Here is a 22,180-nt window from a genome sequence, read left to right on the forward strand (position 1 = left end):
GGGGAACTGCTAGCAACTCCAACATATCCATCTTGCAAAGGTTCCAAAATAAAGTACTACGAACTATTGTTGATGCTCCCTACTACGTCAGTAACGAAATCATTCAGCATGATATCCCTTTAGAATCCATCAAAGATGCCATACATCGTTTTAGTGTCAACTATAGTGAAAAAGTGTCAGTGCACCTGAATCGGTTAGCGGCCAAACTAAACGTGCGCGATGCCAATGAAATCCGTAGGCTAAAACGTCTACTGCCATCCAATCTATCTATATCACACAGACTTTAGTTTAGTTTTTTAAGGAGGGGGTATGGTTTGAAATCAACATATCAAGTACATTTTTGTGAATTTTTTTCGAAGCTATGGTACAAATATTTTATTTTTAAATTATATAAGCATATTAAGTACAATTCAAAGAATGCTTAGAAAAAAATCCAATCCAAAATATTGGAAAATAAGCCATTGGTGACAAATTTTGACAGGCAGCTCACAAAAGAATGGATTTTGCGGTGGACATCAGAACTCATCACTCGATCATATGAAACAAAAAAATCAAAAAGATTTAATAAGCTTATGAGTTTCACGAGGTCACAACGTTGAGTTTTTTTATTTTTAATGATTTTTGAATTTTTGGTATCACTCAGAAATCAAAAAAATGAAATTTTTGGTAAAAATTTTGTGAAAATCAACAGACTTATTATTTGAACAAAAAATAAGCAAAAAAAGAAAAATATCTCGACGTTGTTACCTTATGAAATGTCCAAAGAAAATATGTGCAAAATATCAGGTAGATCGGCCCAGTAGTTTTTCAGTTACAATGTCCACCGCATTTGAAAAAGCAGTTTTGAGAAAAATGCGTTTAAAGTTTTGACAACTGCATCTTCATCTTCTTATTTGTCTGCCAAATCGTAAAGTGATGCACATTGGAATATGTTTTTTAAATCGAGGAGTAATCTACAAAAGAGAAGGCGAACAGTTGTTTAACATTTCTCACTACGCTCAAGCGTGCTGGCGCGAAGCCGCGGCAACGTGAGTCGAAGGTAGGGATATTCAACACCCTGTATCTCTGGTAATTTTACTCCGATTATTTTGAAATTTTCAGAGAGTATTCTTGGAAGTATGCACTTTTATTTAAAATAATAAAAAAAATTAAATATTTCAAACCATACCCCCCCCCCTTAAGGCAAATTATTGTAAAATCATACCAACAATGTTTAACTTAGAATAACATTCGAATAATACTCTACATGTCATCAGCTTCATTGTCAGAAAAAACGCTTATTGCCTAATAGGCAGATTGCAGATCTCTCAAGGAGTTAATAAAAAAAAACTACGCGATTCAAAAACATATTCCGGTGTGCATCACTTAACGATTTGACACACAAAACAGAAAATGAAAATAAAAGTTGTCAAAATTTTAAACACGTTTTTGTCAAAACTGCTTTTTTCAAACGTGGCGGATATTGTAACTCAAAAACTACTTGACCAATCCACCTGAAATTTTGCATAGATTTTCTTTAGATATTTCGTAAGGTAACGCTGTCGAGATCTTTTTTGTTTTATGCTTATTTTTTGTTTAACAATAATAAATATGTTGAATTTCACCCAATTTTTACAAAATATTTCGTTATTTTGACTTCTGAGGGATACCAAAAACTCGAATATCCTTAATAATATTTAAAAAAACTCGACAGCGTTACCTCGACAAACTCAGAAGCTAATAAAATCTTTTTCAATTTTTTGATTCGCATAATACAATGATGAGTTCTGATGTCCACCACAAATCAAGTTTTTTGGAGGTGCCCATAAAAAATTGCCACCGTTGGCCTATTTGTCAATATTTTGCTTGAAATTTTTTTTTGAATATTGTTTGAATTATAATGAAGGTGTTTATTTAATTTTAAAATGACATATTTCTACCATAGTTTCAAAAAAAAATTCACAAAAATGTGCTTGCAATGTTGATTTCACACCATACCCCTCCTTAAATAACCAGAACTAACACCGCAATAAATTATATATTCATGTCATACTTATTTACATATTTTCAGCTTTAATATCTTTTGCCCCTATGATGCTACATATATAGATTTCAGTTTATTGGAAAGAACACTGGGAGTAGTGATGTTGATTATAGTTACTTTGGAGTATTCGTTACAAATCGTTACTTTTGTATAAAGTAATCATTTACAGTATTCGTTACTTTGATTACTATGATTACTTTTGTTACTTTTGTATTTGAGAACCGGTAATCATATCGAGAATCATATTTCTCAGTAGGTAGGTATTTTGTATAAAGTAATCATTTACACACAATATTCGTTACTTTGATTACTATGATTACTTTTGTATTTGAGTACCAGTCATCATATCGAGAATCGTATTTCTCAGTAGGTAGGTATTTTGTATAGGTATTCCGATATAACAACGACCTTCACCGATCTGTTTAAGGGATAAAAATGATTTGATTACTAGAATTACTTTTGTTACTTTTGTATTTGAGTACCGGTAGTCATATCGAGAATCGTATTTCTCAGTAGGTAGGTTTGTATAGGTATTCCGATATAACAACGACCTTCACCAATCTGTTTAAGGGATAAAAATGATTTGATTACTATGTTTACTTTTGTTACTTTTGCATTTGAGTACCGGTAATCATATCTAGAATCGTATTTCTCAATAGGTAGGTATTTTATATAGATATAATAACGACCTTCACGAAGTATGAAGTAATCAGACTAATCAAATTAATCAAAGTAGATACAATAGTCGTTACTCGCTCTGTTATGATTGGTACGAAATAATCAGAGTAATCAAAGTAATCAAAGTATATACAATAGTCGTTACTCGCTCTAATATGATTGGTATGAAGTAACGAAGTAATCAGAGTAATCAAAGTAATCAAAGTAGATACAATAGTCGTTACTAGCTCTGATACGATTGGTACGAAGTAACGAAGTAATCAGAGTAATCAAAGTAACGATTTGCTTCTCTGTATAGTAATCGTTACTTTCGGTATTCGTAAGTAACGAGTACTTTGTAACGAATAGTTCCTTTTTCCACATCACTAACTGGGAGTCTTCCTCTCTCAGCTGCTTTAAGAGGAGTCGCTTTCTCTTTCAAAGCTTTTACTGACTTAAGTCTTGTTCCTTTTAAAGTAGATCCTCTAGTAGGGAACCTCTTGACAAGACAGTGCAAAAGCCAGCAGATTGTCTTTTAAAGAACCAATAAATTTCTTTCCACAATTCGAGTCATATCTTCTTTTTTTTTCTGCTCACTTGTCCCCATAATATTTGCCCTTCCATGTCGAAGTTATCATCTTTCAGAACATTTATCAGTTTCAATGATTATGCTTTTGTTTTAGTGATGATGAGTACATTACTGCTGTATCTGAATTCTCCGTGTACAAAATTCAAAAAGCTAGACATAACGAACCTGTTAGAAGAACGCTGTGTCTCTCGGAGCACTGTATATTAGAAAGAGATCCACAAACCTACAGTATTTGTACTCTACAACCGTTAAACAATATTTTCGCTCTCGTAAGAGATAACAGTAATCTGCAACTCTTTTCCATTGAGTATCTAAATGGGCAGACTAGAACATACACTACAACTGATAGGTAAGTTATTTATTTTTGTTTTGTTTTGTTTTTGGCCTTGGTTTGGAACCTTTAGCCACTTTAGGATGTGAACATTTTAGGATGGTTATTCTGAAACTATTTTCTTGTGGCATTTTTATAATTAACTAGTTTTGATGGGAAATAAGCCACAATTTTACTAAAAAAATGATGTTATTAACGTTTCGACGTCCAAATCGGATGCCGTTGTCAAAATAAAAAAAATTGTATTTTGACAACCGCATCCGATTTGGACGTCGAAACGTTAATAAAATCATTTTTTTTTTAGTAAAATTGTGGCTTATTTCCCATCAAAACTAGTTAACATTTTAGGACAATATAATCACATTTGTATTACAAAAGTTTATGTTAATATAGAAAAACATGGCACTAGCTATGGTTTAGCTTGCTTTACGCAGTGGCGGATCTAGACATTGCCTTAGGGATTTAATTTTGAACCTTGGGGTGGGGGGACTTTCCCCATTTTCCCTCTCCATGGATCCGCTACTGCACAGGGAGAAGGGACTATTAATTTGTATATTAAACATTTTAGAGATTCACTATTAGCCTCATTGTTAGATGGTGTTAGAGCTGCAGGTAATAAAGATGTGCATGTGACGATGGTTGCCACTGATAGGGGGTTGAGGTTAAGTCCTCTGAGCATACCCGTAGACGAAGAAGCAGAAAGTTTACACCTAAAGTTACTCATGAATCCACCACCTTCCAAACCCTTTTCGCAATGTTTGAGGAGGTTTAACAGTAATATTCCTTACAGCGGGCTTCTATACAGCATAACACAAGAGGTAAGGAATTACAATAAGGTTTTTGAAACATAAACTTAGGTAATTTGTCTACCAATTGAAACACTGGTTGCATAAATGGGCTATATACATATTTCATCATCATACAGGATCTGATTTCGTCCACTGTTGGACATAGATCTCGTCAATTTTTTTCAAGTTCATTTACTTCATTGTAATTTTTTCTTCTAGGGTATATTTTCAGAAAATAAAGAAAAACTTATCACAGGCGTACTGCAATCATTAGTATCAAAGGAAGGTGACCAAAAAACCATTAGTTTAGTCGAATTGGAAGCTCAGTTCCAAGCACTAAGACGTCTTGTAGCCAGCAAAGTAGGATACGCATCATTTACAAAATTACCTGGGTAAGTAAACTTCTTTTTCTTAAGGTTCCATCTTCTATCGAAGGTTGGATATCAAACAGACTAAACCATTCCCTTAGATTTCGTAACAAGGAGGTTCGTCTTCTTCCTACATATTTTTTAATTTGCCCTCTATAATCAAACGCAGCAGACCATAACGAGGATCTCTTACTATATGACCGAAATATTCAAGCTTCCGCCTCTTAATTGTCTGTATTCCCTCTTATTAACTCTATCAAGGACTTTAATATTGCTAATTTTGTCTACCCATGATATTCGTAGCATTCTTCGATAACACCAACGCTCAAAAGCTTCCAATTTCTTAATATATATTTGCTTTAATGTACAGGCCTCAGATCCTTAGAGCAAAGTTGTAAAAACGTAGCAGAGCAACAACCTTATCTTTAGATCCATTCTTAGGTCTCTACGTTGGCCCCACGTTGGGCGCCAATGTAACAATAAAGAAAACTTCTGTTGGAGTGAAAGTAAAGAAGATGATAAACTTCACAGAAGTATACAAAGAAAACAGATTTAGTCCATGTGGTGAGACCGCTCCCGTCTGGAAAAATTTCTGATTCGGTTTCTTTGTGGATTCCTATTCAAAAATGTCCCCTTTAAACAAATCTGAAGGGTGCCGGGCGGAATTTTTGGGCAGAAATTGTTTAAACAATTTTTTTAAACAAATACAAAAGATCACGTTTTTTTGTTCCGGAACATATATATTTGAGTTTTGTCGGTGATTCTGAACAAGAAAGGTATCTTGTAAATTTTCTCAAAAATTGATAGTTTTCGAGTTATAGGCGATTTAAAATCTGACAAATGCAAAAGTACGCATTTTCGAGACTTAAAAACTCATATTTAAATTAGTATTTTTGAGGTTGCCAGATACTTAAATTGAAGACTAAATATTCAGCTTCCAGATTCTGAAGAATGATCGCGTCTAACTTTAATTTATACCGTTGTTTTTTAATTGTTAAATATGCGTGATTATCCGATTTTTTTGCCGGTGCTGCGCGCTCCGTTTCAAAAATCTCCTATTTGCCTCCGAAAAATATTTTTTCTAGATTTTTTGGGACATTCTAAATAAAATAAGTTTCTTGACATTTTTCTCAAAAGTTAATAGTTTTTAAGTTATAAGCGATTTAAAATCCGAAAATGCGTTTTTTGTCATTTTTCGGATTTTCAATCGCTTATAACTTAAAAACTATTAACTTTTGAGAAAAATGTCAAGAAACTTATTTTATTTAGAATGTCCCAAAGAATCTAGAAAAAATATTTTTCGAATGAAAATAGGAGATTTTTGAAACGGAGCGCTCCTCACCGGCAAAAAAATCGGATAAACACGCATATTTAACAATTAAAAACAACGGTATAAATTAAAGTTGGACGTGATCACTCTTCAGACTCTTGAAGCTGAATGTTCAGTCTTCAATCTAAGTATCTGGCAACCTCAAAAATACTAATTTAAATATGAGTTTTTAAGCTTCGAAAATGCGTATTTTCGCATTTTTCAGATTTTAAATCGCCTATAACTCCAAAACTATCAATTTCTGAGAAAAATTACAAGATACCTTTCTTGTTTAGATTGACAGAATAAATCTAAAAATATATGTCCCAGAGCAAAAAAACATGATCTTATGTATTTGTTTAAAAAAATTGTTTAAACAATTTCTGCCCAAAAATTCCGCCCGGTACCCTTCAGATTTGTTTAAAGGGGACATTTTTGAATAGAAATCCACAAAGAAACCGAATCAGAAATTTTTTTCAGACGGGAGCGGTCTCACCACATGGACTAATTCTAAGGCCCGGTACTTTATGTCTCCGTTAACAGCCGGTTAGTTAACGGGGGTTTAATCGGGACCTCTTTAGGGTCTCTTGCGTTGTAATAAATTTAATTACAAGTATTATTATAATTATAAATAAGTATAATAATAATTATAATTGCATTTATTACAACGCAAGAGACCCTAAAGTAGTCCCGATTAAACCCCGGTTATCTAATCGGCTGTTAACGGAGACATAAAGTACCGGGCCTTAGTGTATCAAAATGAATGCCTTCTACGTTGAAGAAGCTGAAGTAATAAAATACTACTTTTGCAGTAGTATTAGTAGAGGGGGAAAATGATAAGATACAGAAATAGATGGACTGATAATAAAAGTATGAAGAGACATATGCAAACTGAATAGAGTAGGCTAGCAAGAGATGCAAGAGAATGACAACTTGACACTTAAGGATGGATACGGCCAATTTGCATGCCTTTCGAAGACGGTAGTTCAAAGTAGATAGTGATGATAACTAAGAAAAGGTAAATACTACAATAAGAATCATGTACTGAAATTAGATAAAGAAGAATAATTGATAAAGAAGAACAAATTAAATAACACTAACAAATCATGAGCGCCAAGAAAATGATAGTCGATCATTTTCCCAGGTATCTCACACTGCTGTCAAATATATTAACTCAGTAAATATAAATATAATGAAACAAGAATAAATGATATACAAAATAAATAAATATTTATTAAAAATAACTACTATCTATTTTGATTTACTGTCTTCGACAATCATGAAAATTGGCCGTATCCATCCTTGTGTGTCAAGTAGTCGTTCTCTTGCATCTCTTGCTAGCCAACTCCATTCAGTTTGCTTATGTCTATTCATATACCTATTATTTATTCATCACTCCATTCATCTTATCATTCTCCCCCTACATAATACTACTGCAAAGTAGTAATTTTTATGACTTCAGCCTCTCCAATGATAAGCTATTTTCTTTTTATTTTCATTTTTGTTCCCATTTAGTTACACATTAGTTTCTTTCATCTTTTTCTTACTTCTGTTGGAGTTTATCATCCTATTTACTTTCATTCCAACAGAAGTTTTTCTTTTTTGTTACTTTCTACATAATAGATGTTTCATTTTCACAAATTTTGCCCTTGCTATTTTTATGCGGCTTTTAATCTCTTATAAGTAAGCTTTTAATCTCTTGTAAGTAAACTATCAAACACATTTTTGTGTGGGACTAAGAGTTGTTTTACAATATTTTCTCACAGTTTTAGGGAAGCCATAGGACACAAAGTTATTGCAGCATTGAAAAGAGATGATTATGCCGTGACTCAAGCTGCTATAGATGTCATTTGCGCATTGATGCATCCGATGCATGATGATTACGATTTAAGACAGGAACAACTCAACAAGTCGTCGTTGTTACAAACCAAGCCCTTCCTAGACAGTCTTTTGAACATGTGGACTCAACATATTGTAAGTATCGACGGTTTATGTAAAGTTGCTTCGTTTCGAAAAACATATTAATACAGGTGTGTAGAACTGACGTAAAAACGCTCTGGGGTATAAGAAGAAATGGAGTATAAGTAAACTACAAACGAAGAAAATCTAAAAGAGTAATTATAACGATCAGGTCGCCATTCTATGTATATAACTATACAGGGTGTCCCGGAAAATAGTGCGTTCCTTCAAGGTACGGGCTAAGTGCACCATTTAGAGCAAAAAAGTCTGATAAATTTTTTTTGTAAAGTCAACAGTTTTCAAAAAAATAATTTATTAATTTTAATGCATTTCATTAATGTCCACAGAAATTCAAATACAGCCGGCAACGCTGCGTTCCTTCTTCTGTGTAAAAATAATTTTACTCGAACTCAACTATCATGAATCATCGACCATTAGGCATAATATTATGTATTGATAAAATACTGATAACAGTGATAGAAAAACAGCATAATATTTGTGTTTATTAAATATCTAATAAATAAGGTTTGTATAGTGTTTTAACTTACATGAAAATTTTTTATTACAATCAACTCAATCAAGCTACGTCTTCAAGAAGTACTTATCTATCGGTAGAACATGTTACAAAAAATTTGAGTATTACACTTCTCCATTCAATCTTCTGGGAAGTTCGAGTGGTTCAATCAGATGACTACTAATAATCCCAGCCCATACATTAATACTTTTGGCATTATTAAAGTAAAACACACAAACACAATTCCTCGTAAAACAAGCTTTATCTGCACACAACCCTTTACACATTTTGTTTTGAAACCATCTACAAATCCTTAAACTTCGAGGTAAATCGCCTTGGTGTACCTAAATCTTGCACTAATTATTATAGGTATACTATTATTATAGGTATTACTTAATTAACATGATACTTGCCATCGAAATCATGACAATACCACAACAATACGATGTATTCTCGGGTTACAGGTAATTATGACATGACTGTTTGTGTTTACAATCTTAAATATCTTCGCTATGTTAAAATATAAAACTGCCGTGTTGCCAAGTGTAAATTTTAGTAAAAGACATTATTTTATTTTTTTTGAGGCAACAGACGACTTTAGAAAAAAAATTATAAGAAAGTTTTCTTTTAAATGGTGCATTCTACCCATACCTTTAAGGAACGCACTATTTTCCGGGACACCCTGTATAACTAGAATAATTATCCCTACTTGGACAAAGAATGAGTAGGTGATAATAAGCCTATCGTATGCAAGAGCAATACGAAGGCCTCATTGCTCGTTCTCGGGAGCGTCAATGGGGTGGGTATGAACACGACTAATAGGAAAATATCAAATAGATAACAGTTTGACCAAAAAGAGACAAGAAATACTGAATTCTAGACAACTGTAATATGATTGGACATCAATAAATCTTAACCAGAGATCTATAAAGGACTCAAAATCGTCATAAAACATACCAAATAATTACCACAAGCAAAACTATTGAAATTTACATGTTTAACTATATAATGCAAAAAAGTTATGTCGTCAATAAAATAAAATCATCAAAAAAATAAACTTGAAAAAATTATTTATTACTTACTAAAAAAAGGACAAATATCGACATCAATAATCCTAATAGCTACATAAAATTGCGGCCCTCGGTCAAATCTAAACTAAGGGTTTCGTCTAAAGGTAAATTATTTGTTTCATGAATGTGCAGAAATAAAGAAAAGAATAAGCAAAGGAAACAGGGCATATTACAAAAATAAAAAAAAACTTCTAAAATACTAGGGCAGAATAGGGAACTTGCACATTTTTTTTATTACATAATAATGTTCAGTTTTGTATAAAAATAAGATTTCCTAAATTTCACGCTTCAAAACCTCATAATAACTTAAAAGTACAAATTTAAAGTCTTCGGTATTTTAAAGTAGTTCGAACGGCCCGTGACGTCACCTAGTTTTACATTAGTTATTATTATGGTTATATTTCGCTCTGTCTAGGTAAACGCTAACGTGTACGCAAATAAAAAAGTTAGGTACATACACGCGAATTAAACTTCATCAAGCCAGTGACGTCATTATTTAACGTACGCAGTGACTGTATAATTTGGTAAATACATGCTATTTTGATATGTTTAGTGTTTGTTTGATAGAAAAATATTTGTTAAGGGAAGGGAAGCAGAACTATTCAGATGTTTCAAACTTAATTGTAATAAATCAATGTATATAATAAAAGTATATATTTAGGTTAGCAAAATAAATATATGTATTTAGTTGACATGACACGTACAAAATATTGCTAAAATAATTTTTATACGTAAGTTAATTATTATAATCAACTATTCTAAATGGGAAATGAGCCACAATTTAACTAAAAAATGATTTTATTAACGTTTCGACGTCCAAATCGGATGTCATTGTCAAAATACAAAAATTAGTCAGATTAAATTAATTATTAGAAAAAATTTTTTACTAAGCAAGAACATTTTTGTTTAATTTAATAATATTTTGTATTTTGACAACGACGTCCGATTTAGACGTTGAAACGTTAATAACATCATTTTTTTAGTTAAATTGTGGCTTAGTTCCCATTTAGAATAGTTGATTACAAAAATGCCACAAGGAAATAGCTTCATAACAAGTTAATTATTATTGTGAAAGCTTTAGGTCTTCCTTTTATTTTAATTTTGGACGGTAATACTAAATATTGTATATACTAAATTGTAACATATTGTACTATATTGTAATACTAAATACTGTATTTCACTTATAACTAAAAAAATATATATTAATTTATAGTCTCTTAAATTTTTCATACTGTTTTAAAATGTTGTTAAACTCATTAGAACAACTAAATAATTGTCCACACTGCATAGTTAATTTAAAAACAAACACTAAACAAATAAAAAATAAGAAATCTTTTTACTAATCAATATTTAAATTAAAGTATAAACACAACGCAATTAAACAAATTCCAACACTCTGACACTAACTTTTTTATTTGCGTACACGTTAGCGTGTACCTAGACACAGCGTTATATTTAGGTATATTCTTCTTTTCCTTCTTTAGTTTATTGGCCTCCACCTACTTGGGTATTTGGCCAGCTCGTCGTAGGGTAATAAAGGAAAAATATTTATATTCTAATGACATTTACGCTGTGTCTAGGTACACGCTAACGTGTACGCAAATAAAAAAGTTAGGTACACGCGAATTAAACTTCATCAAGCCAGTGACGTCATTATTTAGCGTGCGCGGTGACTTTATATTTTGGTACACGCTATTTTGATATTTTTAGTGTTTGTTGTTTGTTTGATAGAAAATATTTTTATTAAGGGAAGGGGAAGGGAAGCAAAACTATTCAGATGTTTCAAACTTAATTGTAATAAAACAATATGCATATAAAAGTATATATTCAGGTTAGCAAAATAAATATTAGTTAACATGATATATACAAAATACTGCTAAAATAATTTTTATACGTAAGTTAATTATACCAGTTTATTTGGTGTTTATTTTTATTTATACAGGGAGTTGAACTTGTTACGATTTTCATAGAAAATTGGTTATAACTTTGTAAATATCCTGTATAACATAATAAACCTTTATATTTTTGTGATATGGAAGTTAAGAAGATTTCTAAAATATAGGGTGTTCCATTTAGAAAACATAAGTTTGGTCCGCCAGTATATTATCGAACGCCCTGTAACATTCTAACTAATTTTAGTAATTTTGTAATATGAAGCTCAAAGTTTGCTAAAATTTTTGATACTAACTTTTATTGCTATCTATTACTATAGCGGATCTACTGAGCTTTATCACACTAATCACTCGCCCCGTATATTTTATCTTATTACTTCTGCTACCGTTAATCACGAATTTTTGTCTCTTATCTTTTTCATACTGTTTTAGAATGTTGTTAAACTCATTAAAAGAACTAAATAATTGTTCACACTCCATATAGTTAATTAAAAAAAAAAACACTAAACAAGTAAAAAATAAGGAAACTCTTTACAAATCAATATTAAAGTGTAAACATAACGCGATTAGACAAATTCTAACCACACTCTGACACTCGCGATACTTACAGATACTTAATACCACAGCATACACGCGGCTCAAATTAGCGTGTACCAAAAAACCCAGTCATAGTACACGCTAAATAATGACGTCACTGACTTGATGACGTTTAAGCGTGTACCTAACTTTTTTATTTGCGTACACGTTAGCGTGTACCTAGACACAGTGTGACATTTATCGTATGTCGTTGTAATAATATATACCAGTTTGTTGAGATTGGAGTTTGATACAGTTTTTGAAGGAAAGAAAAGAAGGTTTACTATTGAAAATAAAACCATTTTGTAAAAGTAAAAATTTTCTATGAATAGTTCAAACGAACAAAAACACTTTTAACGTCACATAACTGTATTTTTTACTGACGTTTATAATGTCTAATTAATTTTGTTTACTTTTTGGTGTAAAATGTAAATGCAAAACCATATGACGTCACGACGCGTTTTTTGCTGGCTGGAATAATTTGAATTTTTAATCGTCTTTAGGGGAAAAATGAAAGACAAACAAAACTTTTTTATCATTGATACATGTTTTAAATTATGTTCTGTTGTGATTTATAACATTTTTTTCCAATTTTGTTTTATGCAAGTTCCCTATTCGAAGATGCAATGGTACAAAACGCTAATAAGACCCATTGTGAACTATGATTGTGAAACATGAACACTGCCGAAGAGAGAGTAAGATGCCCTGACAATTTTTGAAAGGAAAGTGCTCAGGAAAATATTTCTGCCTGTCCGGGAGTAGTATGAAGAGATAATAAATCATTTGTAGCGAAAAGCTACAATTACTATTTTTCAATTACTAATTTTAATTATTAATTTTTAATAACTTTTCTCCCTAAACAAAATAATACGGCTCATTTAAAATTTACATTTTTCCGCTCATAATATACAAATCCATATGTATAAAATTAATGGCCCAAACCTCTTTTCAGTTTTATGTATACGAAACAAAATACCGTTTCTAATCACATCATTCAGACCGAGCAATAGGGCTTTTCATTCACAGTCATTTGTTTCGAGCTTCTGTCATATGTCGTATAATCCGTGTATGTTAATATTATACACAGATTATACAAAATATGACAGAAGCCCGAAACAAATGACAATCGATGAAAAGCCCTATAAATCAGTTTTAAATGCATTCACATCTGAAACTACCAGCTGACAAAACTAATGAATTCAGTCAGTTACAAGCCTTCGGCCGGGAAAGAATAACACACCCTCTCCGAGAACTAAGCACAAGCACGCCTTTTACCGAAATAAATATATTATTGACAGTTTGTTGTTTTACGTTTTATTTGATATTATTTTATTTGTTTTCGTGGACAATAAAGTTATCACACGCATCCAACCACAACCACGGAACATTTTTTTATTACGAGTTAAAATAACTATTAATAATTATTAGTAATACATTAGTTATACAACTAATAAAATTATTTTTATTTTAGGCAGTTGGTACTGGTGCCTTGATCGTATCGGCCATGTTGGATTTTTTAACGTTCGCTTTGTGTGTACCATACAGCGAAACGACGGACGGAAAACACTTCGACACTCTTTTGGAAATGGTTTCCGAAAGAGGAAGGATGTTGTTTCGTTTGTTTCAGGTAAATCTTTCTTGTTTACAAACATTTTAACGATTTAAGAATTAAGTATGTGACAGTAGTTTAGATATAAGGAAATACATTGAAAATCGGTTTAAAGGAAGAGTTATACATCGGGTTTCTGAAATTTTCTGGCCTCCTCGGTCTCCAGATTTGACACCACTCGATTTTTCTTGTGGGACCTACAGGAAGAGATGTATCTTTAAAGGCCTTTTACAGATGTTGCTCATTAGGAGCATTCAATTTTTTCTATCTCCTTTTTTGTAGATAGGTAGATGGAAGGAGGAGAAATAATGTTAAATGCTTTTTTTGATTTTAGCATCCATCAATGGCGATAGTAAAAGGAGCTGGCCTAGTCATGCGTTCGATCATCGAAGAAGGAGAGTCCGATGTAGCGGAAAAAATGCAAAACTTGGCCCTTGCCGAAGGAGCTTTACCACGACATCTTTTGGCCGCTCTCTACACTCAAGGAACAGACGGCAGACTGCTGACGCATAGACAGTTGTCTAGACATCTAATCGGCCTTTGGGTTACAGGGAATCCTATTGCCATGGGTTTATTGAAGAGGATAATGGTAAGTTATATTCGTTGAGCTTTATCTTTGTTTCATGTTTGAGTAAATTGATAAAAACATGACATTTTCACGCTAATCATGTTGTCTGTAAACTATTTTGCAGACGATGCTCCAACTTTTCTATTTCTATGCTATAGAATTCTACCGCCATTCCTTTGAGGACTTAAGTAACCTCTTCCTTGACTTCATCATCGGCACTGAAGCTTAAGCTACCCAAATGTTCCTTTAATGTTTGTAATAAGTGATAATCACTTGATACTAAGTCCGGACTGTAGGGGGGATGGGGCACAACAGTTCTGCCAAAATCTCTTAGCTTAGGCTGAGATTAATTTTAACGTGTAGCAACATTATTCTTCTATTTTCTGTTTTCAGCCTACGGGATTGATAGCATTTTTGGACTCACAAGATCAAATACCGAAAGATGCGGTCGAACAAGAGATGTTAAACAACAGAGATAACCTCAAGTTAGCCCAAGATCATGCGAACAAGACAAAAAGAAACCCGAACTGGGTAGCCGTAGAAAGACAACTTAAGCTTATGGAAAAAAGAGTCGAACATTATACCAATCTAGCTTTACAGCATTGGGGAACCACCGTAGGTATTCAGCTGAAACGAGAGGAGAAGATCAAAGAACGACCGATTGTTTTGAGGAGAAGGAGGGAGAGGAAGAAAGCGGAATCCAATTGGCCGCTTTTTTATTGGAATTTCAATAGGGACCATTCCCTACCTAATTTGATATGGAACCATAAGGTAAGGGTATTGAATACTTGGATATACGTACTTAAACACAAAATGTGCTATTTTTTCCCACGGCACAAATCACAATGGTACCACTTTTGTAGGGGGGGTCCGCGGATTTTTACCAAATTTTTGTATATACATATTTTTGTACCCAAAAAAATTGTCTATAGCTATTTTTTATGTAGCCAATAGCTATTTTTTTATCCCTCTAGGTGCCTCTGGGCCAGATATATGCTCCTCAAAAAGGCCAAAAATAGCCTATATTTGTATTTAACACGTCAAAATAAAGTTAAAATTAAAACTGCCATAGGTTCTTGACCACCTAAAGGCTTCCTTAAACGCTTAAAATTTGTTTTGTTATCTATTTTTATAATTCGTTGAGTTCTAATATTGCGGAATGATCATATTATGACAGATAAGAAAAATCATTAAAGAGCATCTGTGTTGGTTTACTTATGAAGCAAAAAGCTCAATTTTTAGGCGGTCAAAAAAAGTTATAGACTCTGGCGAACAAATACAATAAGTAGAGATTGTTGTAGATATACATAGAACTACCTTTACCTAAATTTATGCAATTTGAGATTGTCACGAAAAAGTACTAAGTATCTGTTTATAAATGATAAAACATGCAATTTTTGAAAAACTGGCTATTTTTAAACAGCTGCATCTACGAATTAGTGTAGGAAAGAGAGGTTGAACCTCGCAAAATGGACACAAGTCCGGTTTTATTTTTTTTCTGGTATATCAAGGGGTGCTTATTGCGAGACTAACTTTTTCTTAAAAAATTTCGCCCCGGAACCCCTCCTTTCACCCCTTTAAAGGGGGTAATTTGTGGTTTTTGCGAAAAAGCCCTTCCTCTACGTTTTGCAAAAAATTTACTTAGTAGTAAAATGAAGAGGACTATAATATTTCCTACTATTTATTTCCTGACAGCATATGTCTATCACCCACCGTTTAGCGGGAGTGGCGCCCAAAAGTTGACAAATTTAAAAAAATGTCTTTTAAAAAAATTATTTTTCCCTAACTGTTATGAAAATTTAGAAGAAAACCTGCGTCGATTCATCACAAATAAGTGGCTGATTTTTTGGTATAGGTTTCATTTAAGGGCAATTGCAAATTTTTTAATTACAGGGTGTTACATTTTAAAATACCCCTTTTTTACCATCTGAACCGCCTATGCTAGAGTAAAAAAACTTTCAGCGATTATCCATGTACTGGTGTTATTTACAAATTTGTATAATGCACCCCTATATTTTCCCCGGAACCACCCAAAAAAAAACGAGAATTAATAAAGAAAATAATCAAAAATTGATTTTGGACCACCACTGTGGCTTTAGGGTGAAAAGAAAATAAAATATGCATAGGTAATAATGTGTATCAGACAGTGTGTTCTTTTATTTTCCATAAGCATGTTATCAATAAAATGAATAGGTGACGAAAAAAAAAACAAAAACTGGAGCTCGCCAAAACATTTCTGAGGTTTACGGCGCCACTGTGCCGTAATGAGAAAATCGTAAAAACATGCTCTCCAAGTGATAGGGGTAGTCTCTGCAGTTTATTTTCAAGGATAGGGGTAGTTTTCGCAGGGATGTTGCAATAATGATATATATTTATGAAAACCGCTATTGATGGAGCATATGTCCATATGGGTCAAAAAGCAAAAAAAAAAAAATTTTTTTTCAACCCCCCCTTTATTTATTTTTTTTTTGGCTATAGGGATTGCATCAAGAAATCGCTTTTGGTATCCATGCATGGGTAATAAGAACGTGTACAAAATGATAATATGAAGTATTTTAATAAAGGAAATGGTGTGTGAAAGATTCCAAGAAAATCACTTTCTTTATTAATTCTCCTTTTTTTTGGGTGGTTCCGGAAAAAAATTGGGGTGCATTATAGAAATTTGTAAATAACACCAGTACATGGATAATCGCTGAAAGTTTTTTTTACTTTAGCATAGGCGGTTCAGGTGGGATAAAAAGGGGGTTTTTATAACGTATCACCCTGTAATTAAAAAAATTGCAATTGCCATTTAATGAAACCTATACCAAAAAATCAGCCACTTATTTGTGATTAATCGACGCAGGTTTTCTTCTAAATTTTCATAACAGGGAAAAATAATTTTTTTTAAAAACATTTTTTTTTAATTTGTCAACTTTGGGGCGCCACCCCCGCCAAACGGTGGGTGACAGCCATATGCTGTCGGGAAATAAATAGTAGGAAATATAGTCCTCTTCATTTTACTATTAAGTAAATTTTTTGCAAAACCACAAATTACCCCCTTTAAAGGGGTGAAAAGGGGGATTCCGGGGCGAAATTTTTTAAGAAAAAGTTAGTCTCATAATAGCACCCCCTTGATATACCAGAACAAAAATAAAACCAGACTTGTGTCCATTTTGCAAGGTTCAACCTCTGTTTCCTACACAGACGTATTTTAATTTACAAATGCTCGTTTGAAATGTAATTAAAAACCCTTTCATATGCCGGTTTCTACATTTTTATTCCTGTCTTAGTTAAATTTTGATAATTAGTTGAAAGTCATAAAATTTTGTAAGTTTTCTTCTCGTTCTTCAACAAAATAAATTATATTTTTTTGCGATGCATCATCAATAAATTGACATTATAAAAAGAAACATGAGACCTTGTGCGCTAAAATCGATCAAAGAGATGCTTTAAGATATAGCTCTTCAAATATAAGTTAAAAAGGGCTATTTTTGACACTTTCGAGGGGCCCATCTCAGGCTCAGGGGCACCTAGAGGGCTAAAAGTATAGCTATAGGCAATTTTTTAAGGTACAATAATATACTAAAATTTAGTAAAAATCCGGGACCCCCTACAAAAGTGGTCGAAAAATAATAATATGGAAAAAATATAAAATTTGTTTGTAAAAGGTATATTGAAAATATCCTTAAAAGGGGCTACATCAAGACAATGGTGTCAATATAATAGTGTAAAATAGTTAATGTTTACAAAGATTGTACATAGCGTTGTTTCAAAATTAGGATGTTTTAAATTTTCCTAGATTTAACTTCAGGCAACATATAATTCTGCCCCATGTGGGTTGCAATGTCCAGATGGTGAAGTCCGTCAATAGAGGTTCACCCTCTGGACATTGCAACCCACGTGGGGCATAATTATATGTTGCGTGAAGTTAAATCTAGGAACATTTAAAACATCCTAATTTTAAAACAACACTATGTACAATCTTTGTAAACATTAACTACTTTAAAGGGTATTGACCCTATTATTTTGCTGGCTCAGGCATGCTGTGTTGAATTTAAAACCTGATGATGGAATTTTTATTCCGAAAACGTTTGTTGTCTTGATGTAGCCCTTTTTAGGTATATTTTTAAATATACCTTTTACAAACATTTTTTTTTATTTTAATAATATGGCTCATATACACGTCCTACACCATGTCAGATGTGTTTATGTAATGGCTATTTTTTAGACTAGAGAAGAATTGAGAAGTGCCTTAGAAGCGGAAGTACGGAATTTCTCGTCAGACAGAGAATTAGCACATTTGACTCTTGTAGCTTGGAACCATCAAGAATTTGAAGTAAATTATGCCTGTCTTGCTGATGAAGTTAAAATTGGTGATTATTACTTAAGACTGTTATTAGAAATTAATGACGATGATTCTCCAATTCGTAGAACGTAAGTAGTAATATAAATAAACTTCAAATAATTTAAATTACCATTATATGATACAGACTGTTTACATTTAAATTAGATATACACGCTTTAAATGACAACACTGCGCGATAGACGTAAACATTAGTAAGTTGTATTAGTCGCCTGAGTATCAATTTCATCAGCAAAATAGAGATAGCTATTTCGTTTAGTTTTTTAATATTTTTGGACAATCATTACATGCATCTATTCACTAATTTAATTAATAGGATTATTTTTTCACTATGTATTCAGTGATTACAATAATTTATATACAATGCAATAAAACCTAATAATCGAGAAAAGAGAAAAAATGATAAAATGATTTTAATAACATACTGTTACTATTGCAACGAGTAGATAGATTTTGAACATCTTTCTTCTTCTTTTGGTGCCTATTCGTTTGGAATATTGGCGATCATTCTGGCTGTAATTATTTTATTATCTGATGCTTGAAATATATTAGTTGTGGATAACCATTTTTTCAGGTTTTTTGACTATATTCTTCTTCTACCAATTCCTCGCTTTCCGAATACCTTGCCTTGAAGGATTATTTTCCAGTAATCTGTATTTAGTGCCGTTTCTCATTGTGTGTCCGAGATATTCTAACTTTCTCATTTTGATCGTAAACATTACTTCTCTTTCTTTCACCATTCGTCATAGTACTGTCTCGTTGGTTATCTTGTCCGTCCATGATGTCCTTAGGATTCGCCTGTATAGCCACATCTCGAAGGCTTCAAGTTTCTTGTCCATCGCTTCAGTGAGTGTCCAGGATTCAACTCCGTAGTATAATATTGAGAAGATATAACATCGTAGGAGCCTTACTTTTATCTCCAAATTAAGGTTGTGGCTTTTAAAGAGTTTGGCCATGTCTTGAATGCACTCCCAGCCTTCTCTATTCTACATTTTACTTGTGAGTGATCCCATTGTTCATTTACTATTTTTCCAAGAGTAGGTATACTGTTTTACTCGGTTCACTGTTGTATTCTTGATAAGCAGTTGAACATCTCTAAATTTATATTATTTTTGTTGATGACCATAAATTTAGTTTTGATATGTTTACTTGTGGTCCAAATCTTTCACTTACTTCATTTACTTTGTTTATTAGTTGCTGTAAACTATTCAAACTGTCTGCAAAAATAACGGTGTCGACTACATAGCGTATGTTGCTTAGGTGTTCTCCATTTAGGAGTATTCCATGTTCGCAATTTTTCAAGGCTTCACTAAATATTTCCTCTAAATATAGGTTAAATACAATATAGGTGAAAGTATACATCCTTGTCTAACGCCTCGCAGAATCTGAATGGCTTCCATCGATTTATCTCCAAGAGTTGTTCTTATTGTGACTGATTGGTTCCAGTATAAATTTTTTATTATACGCCGGTCTTTATCAACCATTTGGGCTTTTGTTAGAACATCCATCATTTTTCGGTGTTGAACTTTATCAAACGCTTTTTGGTAGTCCCCAAAGCAGGTGTAAATATCGCAAGTCATATCTTTGCATCTTTGGAATAATACCTGTAGACTAAAGAGTGCATTTCTCGTATCTACGCCTTTCATGAATCCAAACTGTGTCTTGTATTCTTCTTCGCATATCTTGTATATTCTGCTATGTATAATTTAAAAAAAAAGTTGTAATGCATGGCTTACTAGACTTATTAGCCTATATTCTCCGCACTTTTTCGTTATCTGTTTCATTTGGAACATCTTTAACAAATAAAAATAAATTTATAGTATACAGCAATGTTGCCAATTTTAGCGCTTCCTTCAGCCTCTTATATCTAATTAAAAACTAAACGGTCTGTATAATTTACAAGTGACGCATGTCTGTCCACGTAAAAACTCGTTCGGTGTTCTGTAGATTCTTTTAAAAGGGATGTTTCTTCTATTTCAGATATGAATTTTTTAATGACTTATATCATAGGTTTTTGTTAACTAATAAAGTTGAAATGAAATGTTTATGCCTCCAAGCCATGTCGATAGTTTATGGGAGATATTTTGAAGATATCGGACCGTTCAGTGATACTAAGTATATCGTAGGAATGTTAGAAAGGGTAAGTATCTCGTTGTATTAATTAGTTTACGGGGATACACCTATTTTGCAATATGAAGATTTGAAATTTGATGTTTGTAATGTCTAATAAAAATAATCCTTAGGATACAAATCGGGTGAACGAGGAGGTCATGCAATACTACCTAATCTACCAATCTGTTGTCTGGGAGAAGTCTGATCTAAATAATGCCGAACATTTACACAAAAATAAGCTGGAGCTCCGTCTTGCTGAAACCATATCTCATTAAAATTGGCTCCAAACTTATAAATCTGGCAACACTGCAACATTAAATTTGAAATCTTCATGATTTTTTTATTAATCACTTTCAGTTTTATATATTTGACATTTTTTTCAGTGTGTCGATCGTTTAGAGAGGGATAGATTAATAGTGTTTATCGAAAAGTTAATATTACATCACAGAAACGTCAGAGATATTCTCGATGTAGGAGGCGTTCAAATTTTAGTGGACCTAATGACATTAGCACATCTACACACATCAAGAGCCATGATACCGACTCAAACCAATGTCATCGAAGCTGGTCCTGGTATGAAAATTGCCGAAGAAAAAGAATGGTATTACAATCGTGATAAAGGGAGGGAAGGACCCGTTTCGTTCAGTGAGGTGAGTCTGATTGTTAATTTTTTCTGTTTTATGTCGTATAAGTAGTCTTATGCTCCATCTTTGTCACCCGTATGAAAAGTATGTATTTTCGATGTGTGCAAAATAAACCTTCATAATCGATGTGAAATTAAAGGAAGTCACACGGGATCAAATCTGGAGAATACGGTGGATGGAGCAGCAGTTCGTCGCCCAATTAGACCAATTTGGTTGTGGCGACGACGTCATGGTGGAAGAGCACTCTTTTCTTCGCCAAATGAGGCCGCTTCTGCAATTCAGCGTCGAATCTTTACAAACAATTGCACTCTTTCAGAAAAACTAATTTTCGGAAGATAATAAGGCGTTTTAACTGAATTATGTTTATATTTTAGATGAAAGACTTGTACGAAAAAGGAAAAATCAATCACAAAACTCGATGTTGGGCAATGGGCATTACCGGATGGCGACCCCTATCCCAGCTACCTCAATTGAAATGGTACCTTTTAGCCAAAGGCTCGCCAGTACTAAACGAAAGTGAGCTGGCGACGTATATATTAAATATTTTAATAAAGTAAGTATCCATAATACACAATTTTAAAAGTATTTATCCTACCTGAAAAAATGTTTCGTATCCACGTAACAAATAGACGAAGTGAAATATTAAAAGATGTTTATAAAAGTATAATAATACGTATTATCTTACTCCCGAGGAAGACAAATCCAAAGACACAAAGATTATAATAAATATATTTACTATAAATACTAATATACTTTTTCCACAACTTTTTTGGACTGATACATACATAACTTAAAAGATTTAAGTCCGGTTTCATCAATAACAAAT

At 32.7% G+C, this 22,180-nt stretch overlaps 1 protein-coding gene across 1 annotated transcript in view; it reads left to right on the plus strand.

Moving 5' to 3' along the window:
- Window positions 1–22,180, plus strand: part of LOC126879950 (dnaJ homolog subfamily C member 13) — a 91,934-nt gene that overhangs the window by 17,637 nt on the left and 52,117 nt on the right. The window contains exons 5-15 of the mRNA XM_050643342.1: window positions 3,364–3,618; window positions 4,169–4,418; window positions 4,608–4,780; window positions 7,832–8,039; window positions 13,548–13,703; window positions 14,020–14,274; window positions 14,647–15,024; window positions 18,464–18,669; window positions 20,579–20,738; window positions 21,094–21,360; window positions 21,729–21,907. Coding sequence (XP_050499299.1) covers window positions 3,364–3,618; window positions 4,169–4,418; window positions 4,608–4,780; window positions 7,832–8,039; window positions 13,548–13,703; window positions 14,020–14,274; window positions 14,647–15,024; window positions 18,464–18,669; window positions 20,579–20,738; window positions 21,094–21,360; window positions 21,729–21,907 — 2,487 coding nt within the window. The remainder of the gene's footprint in view (window positions 1–3,363; window positions 3,619–4,168; window positions 4,419–4,607; window positions 4,781–7,831; window positions 8,040–13,547; window positions 13,704–14,019; window positions 14,275–14,646; window positions 15,025–18,463; window positions 18,670–20,578; window positions 20,739–21,093; window positions 21,361–21,728; window positions 21,908–22,180) is intronic.

This window comes from Diabrotica virgifera, chromosome 2 (genome assembly GCF_917563875.1).
Source record: "Diabrotica virgifera virgifera chromosome 2, PGI_DIABVI_V3a".
NCBI lineage: Eukaryota > Metazoa > Arthropoda > Insecta > Coleoptera > Chrysomelidae > Diabrotica > Diabrotica virgifera.